The sequence below is a fragment of the Cupressus sempervirens genome, chromosome 7 (assembly GCF_028749045.1).
Source record: "Cupressus sempervirens isolate cs-2001-9-10 chromosome 7, ASM2874904v1, whole genome shotgun sequence".
NCBI classification, from domain to species: Eukaryota; Viridiplantae; Streptophyta; class Pinopsida; order Cupressales; family Cupressaceae; genus Cupressus; species Cupressus sempervirens.
In genome coordinates, this window is record NC_143124.1 from 338,756,601 (window position 1) to 338,764,404 (window position 7,804).

Here is a 7,804-nt window from a genome sequence, read left to right on the forward strand (position 1 = left end):
TTTCCTAACATTCCAATAACCACACTAAGAAATTTCCTTACCGCTGAACAACGAATCAAACTTTAAATGTTATTTTTAGGGCAGAAAGAAGGAGAATTCGAGAATGAAGCCACCAAAGAAAGGTCAAATTAGTGATACACCGAACGGTGTACGTATACTCCGATGTCTCTGGAGTAAATCTACACCATGTATTCCTCAGTTTTTTGAGTTCCTTCAGCGATCACCTTCTGAGGAGGGTAATAATATAAAAACCAACGAGATTCTATAGTAAAAGGGAAAAAAAAGCAGTATGTTAACAACTTCAGACACATAGTTACAGAGTTACTGTTTTTTTCTTTTTAAAATCAGTATACTGGGCATTATTTTACAGTATAATCAATGTCCGGTCACGTAGTTTAGCTATGAACGCGACATGTATGATGTGTTTCCATTGATAAATGTTGGAAATATTTCGTTTCAGGTGTAGACTAGTAGTTAGCGACTCCCAATCCATCACATCATTGATGCAAGTAGCTAATAATTGAGCGCAAAAGAAATAGCAATGATTCACAACAGGTGGCTTCATCTTGGCTTTCAAACCCCACAGGAGAGGTAGCTCTCAAGGTTCAAATAAGCCCCTTGTTTGTGGTTTGGTGCACACAGAAATCCTCAGTTAGTTTTTGGTTTACATAGGGAACATGTGTGGGCGAACCGCAAAATCAACTATTACATTCGGCAATACAACGGCTGGAGATTCGTTGATAAGCTTTGACAAATTTTCAGAGTACCATCTTGGTAAAGCCCTTGCTAAGTCAAATGAAGCAGCAGATCTTCATTGGCAGAAAAAAGAGGAAAGCGTGGCAAGAAAAGGAAAAGAGAAGAAAAGGAAAGCACATCACAAATACGTAGGGCTGAGGAAGCGGCCGTCTGGCAAATGGGCTGCAGAGATCAGAGACCCAATCAAGGGAATTAGGGTTTGGCTTGGAACTTACAACTCAGCAGAGGAGGCCGGGATCGCCTATGATCGTGAAGCTAAAAAAATTAGAGGGAAAAGGGCCAAGCTCAACTTTCCAGAACAAGTCAATGTCCCAGATGAATCTATGAACAAGGTGAATGTTTCTCTTCAATCTCTGTCAAGTATAACTGAATCTTCTAGTTATTACCCTAAAAATAACGAGGAGGAATATGGGGTGAGCAAATCTTCGAGTTATTACCCTCGTAATAACAAGGATTCCTATGGGGTATTCTCTATTCCAAATCAACGGATGGAAAGAGAGTGTCTAAACCCTAATGTGCCTGAAGCAGTAGTTCATGAATACATGGAACAATTGGAGAGGGCACTGAAAATGACTCATCAGCACGCCACTCCGCATTATTTATCACTGGGTTTTGGTTTCAATAATGGCGTATTACAATCTTACGAGTCACAAGTCATAAGTCCGTGTCTTACTGAGAGGAAGAAACACAAGGAGTTATTGTATGAACCGTCTGTCTCTTTGGATAGTAGTTTTGAAGACATAGATGAACACAGTACTCAAATGGAATGTCTGAAATCATTTGAAATCGTTGATGGGCTTTTCCAATTAGAGAAGGGTTTGTACGAGTTCCCTTGTTTGTGGGAGGCCTGCACAGGGGAGCTGCCTTTTCTGACGACGGAAAATCTTCCCGATCAGACGTGGATCGAAAATGGGGAGAGCCAACTGACGGAAATTTACTGAAATCAGGTTTTCTATATTCATATCTTAGCTCTACTCTTTTGATGTCCGAAAATAAGGTGATTTAGATTTTATGTTTTTTTCTTACTACAAAGCAGAGCATGTAGTAATGTAAAGTCATATGGTAGAGGATGCAATCTAAAATAGTTTGTTCCAATGTCCGTTGTAGTGTGAGTTATGCAGTATAAAGTCACAATAAACATATAGGCATTACTAATCTCTCTTGCACCTAATGTCTAATAGTAGACTAATTTTGATCATAGCTCATATTTTTTTGCTTGAAATATAAGTGACAAAAATAGTAAACTAAGATCTAGGGACGACCTGTACTGATATGATCAAGATTTGAAATATTTGGATGTAAAATAGGGCAGGAGAAAGTGGAATGTACGTTTTGAAATTGTAAGTGCTATTTGAAAACATTTTACACAATGGGGCTAATGACAAGTTACAACCTGGTGAGTTAGGAGTTGGAAGACAAGTGAAAGAGACATTACATTCTTTGGAATGCAAAAAATCTTCCCTTCTTTCTCATAGGATTTTAAATATGTTTGTTATGTAAAGAGTTTTCATACCCTTTTTCATACACAGCTTTTATTTTGTTATTTATTATGCTGTTTTTCAGAAGCTGTCAAATCTGTGAAGAAGGAGGTTCAAATATGTGAAGAAGGATGTTCAAGAATGAGATGTTTGAAGATTTCCAGGTGAACTGAAGATTTTAGCTAAAGTTTCACATGTAGTAGTTTTATTAATGCAATGTCTGAGTGTTTTGATAATAATTTGTTGGGTTTGTGGAAAGTTTATTTTTTTGGATTTGACTGTGTTTGAGAATAGTATAATGTTTGTTCATTAACTGATATTCTATGTTTTAAATAATTACTACTTCATCTCCAACTATCATTAATCTATGCTTATATTTATTCCTTGGCCATCTCCAAATGTTATTATAAATTGGGTTATTGTTTTTCTTTAAACTATGTACTTGGATTGTACCTACAGGGAATGTTTAGTCAGTTTTAAATCATTTATTCGAGGAGTTGCATTAGAATTTATTTCTTGTTTAAGTTTATTGGAAAAAAATTATGGTGCAACTCTGATTATATCATTGTATCTCAGTTTGTTTTAATTTGAGTGACATTTTCTGAGTGAATATGTGAGCGATTCCTTAAAAATCTTTGATATTGTAGATTTTCACAAGAATAAATTCTAAAAATATAACTTTTCTTGCAGCACCACTAAAGAAATATTACAAAGGCTTGAATATAAATAATTCATAGCTAGAAGGAAAAATGAGCCAAAAACTATATACACACATACCTAAACAAGTTTTAATTGCTAAGGAATAAAACCAAAACCAAATAAAACTAAATCTAAACTATATGCATATTTCAGCACATTCTTTATTTGCGTAAAAGCTAAAAAACTAACTAAAAGTATTCTTCACAAAACTCTATTTTTTCAATAGCATCGATTATCAATATAGTCCCCCTTAATGTTGAGTGATCTAACAATTTGATCAGTTCCTCTCAAAGTGTAACTCTTCATCACTAGAGTCTTATAGACTCACATAGTACTTCTAATAGAAGTCAACTAACTGTTTATCAATTTCTCTCTTTCATGAGATATCACAACGCTCAATTTTCTCCTCCTTTCTCTAATATAGAGAAAACCAATGACACTTCATCTGCCAATCAAAACAAGCAGTTATCACTCAAACATTGAGTGATTTGACTTGGGAAAATTGATCTTTGTCATTTTCTATCAACAAGATCCATTGATCCATCCATAGTCAACCTATATACAACTTTTTGTAGATTTGTTATCAAAATCTCTATTTTAACAAGTCTTTTCCCTATGACTCTTCAGTGTGCAAATGTACAAGGGTGAAGATCCCAAAATTTATTTGCTCTATTTATTTCTCTTTGACAATGAGAACATGTAGTACATTCCATAATTCGAACTAATTTGTTTGAACCTATCAGTAGGATCATATCTCTTGTTCCTACAAAATGATAGGCCTTTAGATTGCAGCCTCCAAATAGGCTTGATGGGGTCTTTCATGCCTTTCTCATGTTTTCCTAATCCACTTCCTTGACATCCAATTTATGCATAATCTTAAAACTAATATTAGTTTTAAAATATTTATTTTAATCATCATAATCATTTATATCTATATATGTACATTTGTTTTTACCTTCATCTATGCACTCTTTCCTTGAAGAAACTTTGACTGCATCATCCACATTAAATGATATAGATCACTTGTATCACATGCAACATCGAAAACTGATTTTGTTGACATCAAATTTTCTTTCTCTAACATTTTTACATTCTCTTCTATATCTTTATTTGTCTTATTAGCTTTTTCCAATTCCTCCTCAATGTTATCATTTTCACAAACTTTTTGATAAACATTCTTTTTGAACTCCCTGATAGTTTCTAAAAACTTTGAATTTTTTTTTCCAAACTTATCAATTTATCTTTCAAACCATCCTCAAAAATTAACATTTTATCTTCTTTCTTTACTTTTTTCCATATCTCCCCCATTGAAATAAATGAATCTCTTACACAAATGAATTACCTCTTTTGTTTTTCTTGGACTACACAAAAAAGATTCCCTTTTAATAGATATTAATTTTCAAGCTTCTTTTGACATTAATCTTCAATTTTCCTTTTCCGCCATACTACTCATGATCATTACTATTTTTAAACACTTTCATAAATCATTTACAACACACTTATTTTCTCTAATGCAATATGATTCAAATCAACATCTCATATTTTCATGCTCTGATCTTCTTATACATCCTAGATAATTGCATCAACACTCTTCACACCTTAATGTCTTCATCTTCTCTAATACCAAATGTATATTTTACATGAGAATAAATTCTAAAAATATAACTTTTATAACAACACCACTCAAAAAGATTACAAAGGCTTGAATTCATACACAAAGGAAAAAATGAGTAAATAACTAGATACACATGTATATATATTTTGTTTGCATAAAAACTAAAAAAGCTAACTAAAATTATATCCAAAAACTCTTTTTTTCAAGAGTATCAATTATGAACAAATATATGTTAATATGTTGAGAATTTTTTTTAATTTCTTAATATGATTTTGAAAAAATGATGATTATGACACATAGTAAAGTGAAGTACTAAATTTTGTTAAGAATTTCATCTTCAATAAAATCAAATGTAGCAATAAATTCATAATCAAGACCTTCATTTGTAACAATGGAAATAATTAACCATGAACCTTATTCTCAATAATAAGATGCAAAAGAACTGAGTTTGACTTAAAAATTTAGAATGTTATGAATGATAAGTTTTTCTTAATTGAAATCATCTCAATGCATCCTCCTTTAGAAATAGAGAATATTAAGAGACATAAACATACATAGGTTAAAAAATTCTTCATCAATTAGGCTATTTTCTTCTCTTTATCACTCCTATTGGTTTAGTTTCTATTGACTTAATTACTCTATATAATAGTTATATCTTAAGATGGATTTCTATTCAATTTTTTCACCCATGATGTGGTTCAAGAGGCAATAAAAATAATGGATAAAAACAATGGTTAATGGATGATGTATATATAAATATAGAAGATAAGTTTTAAAATAAAAATTTCAATAAAGGAATTTTATTTTTTTTGGTTCACAATCAAGTGAAAAGTAATTTTTCTATAAAAACAAACTAGGCCACTAGATAGAGCTCAAAACCATTTATCCACAACCTATTCATTTTCCAAATTGGAACATTATATCTCAAACTATTCCACATTGTTTTATTGGTAACTAGTCCTATAGAGAAGCAAAAATGAAAGTCTCAAAAATGTATTCACAACTTAGAAAAACTATTCACTGGGTAAGGAATATTACTTATATTTAAAATATTGTTCACAAGTATTATCTATTTCTAAAACATAGATCATGACATGAAATATTATTTATAGCCTAATCCAATGTGTTGTATATAGATTATATATTTTCCTATTTCTTAAACTAGAGTGCTAGTAAACTCGTAAAAGGGCTAGAAAAAAAATGTAGATCTTTATGATTATAAAATGATTCAAAACTAAAGAACATGTCTAAAATATTGTTTACTTGCAACTAAGACAAGAAAGGACTTACACACCTTAAAATGTTGGAGAAGATGGCACAAAATTTTATGTAAATACAAATATTTTTGTTGAAGTAATTTTTTTTGGAGACCAAAACAATTAGGTACACACTAACAAAATTGATTGAAGAAGAATAAAATCCCTATGGTGAAATGAAGTAGACACTAAAAGTTAATGTAAATTTTAAATTCAGATGCAATTTAATCACATTTCATTATTTTGAAATCAAGGTATAACCATGATCAAGGTAATCTAGAACATATTCTTTGAATGTTTAAAATTATGAAAGAAAAATACCACACTAGTTTTGAACATTTCTCTAGAAGGGTAATATGACTAGGCAACATGTATTAGTTTTTCTCAATGTGTCATGGCTAAGATTGATAAACCAATGTACTTTATTAAAATATTCAATGCATTTAATCACCAAATAAATTATAGCTAATGTATTAGTGCTTGAGATACCAAAATTTATAAGAAATTTTATTTTTTGTTGAAAACTCAAATTACTCACTATTTTCTCTTTATCATTTTTTATTAAATCATGTTTTCTCGAAGTAGCTATGATAATAATCAATTGTAGTCCTTATACATTTTTTCTCTTTCCATTTCATCTTGAAAAGAAAGAATATTAAAATACTCTAACTTGTCCAATTTGATAGTTCCTTGACAAGATTTTAATGATGTCCATAGACGCCTTCTAGACCATTAACCTTTAACATTTTTTATGTTTATCCTTTTCTTACATTGATTGTGTGGGGAAAATTCACAATAATAAAGTTCCTAATTATGAACTCATATGTGTCAATCCATCTGAATCTCTAGTTTCTCTATTGAGGATGTATTCTCTTTATGTACTAGTAGACCACTGTGTACATCCCCTTGGACACCAATCTCTAAAGGGGCCCACTAATACATATCAAGGAAACTTTCTTCAACATAAGGATCTTAAAAGTAAAAAAATTCTATACAACTATTATCTTTACACAATATACTTTTTATGCTTACCCCAACACTTGACAATTTTAGGTTAAAGTTTCTATTTCTGGATCTACCATTTTCTTGTTATCTGCACTCAATTTTTTTTGGATCAATAATAGTTTTGTGCCTTTAGTATCTTATAGCTCTATAAATTTACTTTATATCCCCATTCATAGTAGTGTCACTAAGGAGAAAATGATGGGGAAGAATACCTCCAGTAGAGCCTAGGACAAATCAAGTTGTTTACTACCTAACTATTAAATTTCCCCAATTTTAAGAGGGTCTTTGAGAATGCATTCCTTCTCATACATATATAAATTTAATATATAAATTTTTATCTCTTGTTATAAGGCTAATGGAGCAATGAGGGAACTTAATAAAAATGATCCTAATGATTGGAAATTGATATACAAAATAGAAAAAGATTGTTGTGTAAGATGCTTGTAGAATGTTGAATATGCAGCTCCCTCCTATTAATCCTTATGAAAGCTTAAATTTTTTTATCAATGATAAAATACAAACTATTTTGGTTTCACAACGCACCCCCCATTTCACCTAGAAATGGAGATCTCATACTTTATTTATTGGCTTTTTGGATCCCTAGTCAAAGGTTTGAGTCTTTTTAGGTTTTTATCTGGCACTTCTGGTCAAAACTAGGTCCTGACTAGAAATCCCAGTCTCCAAAAATCAAATTTTTGAAAGGGGAGATTTTTTTTCTTTCAAAAAGGGGCACACCAACACACCTCCTCAGGTGTGCTAGTTCACCAAATCACAAGGAAAAAAGCATCACCCTTGGTGATGCGTAGAACCATAGCACCAAGGATGTGTTTGGTCCCTAGATCTATAAAACTTGGGACCTCCCACCCTTCTCCTCAATTAGCATTTTGTCTTCTTCTAGCTTCACCTCGCACCTGCACACCTTACTAGGTACACAACTCTGCACCTCCGACTCTTTCACTCATCTTGATCAAACAAAATATGAACCCATTAAAACC

The 7,804-nt window shown here is 31.6% G+C and overlaps 1 protein-coding gene across 3 annotated transcripts; it reads left to right on the forward strand.

Annotated features, from left to right (window-relative positions):
* The first annotated feature begins 560 nt into the window (after nt 1-560).
* LOC149546815 (uncharacterized) lies at nt 561-2,625 on the forward strand. 3 transcript variants are annotated; one of them, XR_016354380.1, is made up of 3 exons: nt 561-1,703; nt 2,064-2,152; nt 2,320-2,625. XR_016354380.1 is itself a non-coding variant. In XM_089794672.1 (2 exons), the coding sequence occupies exon 1, from the start codon at nt 678-680 to the stop codon at nt 1,695-1,697; it is 1,020 nt and encodes a 339-aa protein (XP_089650798.1). In that variant the 5' UTR covers nt 561-677; the 3' UTR covers nt 1,698-1,703; nt 2,064-2,278. The 3 variants fall into 3 exon arrangements, 2 of the variants coding, with proteins under 2 accessions (XP_089650798.1, XP_089650797.1); XM_089794672.1 differs by lacking the exon at nt 2,320-2,625 and having other exon boundaries at nt 2,064-2,278; XM_089794671.1 differs by lacking the exon at nt 2,064-2,152 and having other exon boundaries at nt 562-1,703.
* Nucleotides 2,626-7,804: the final 5,179 nt, after the last annotated feature.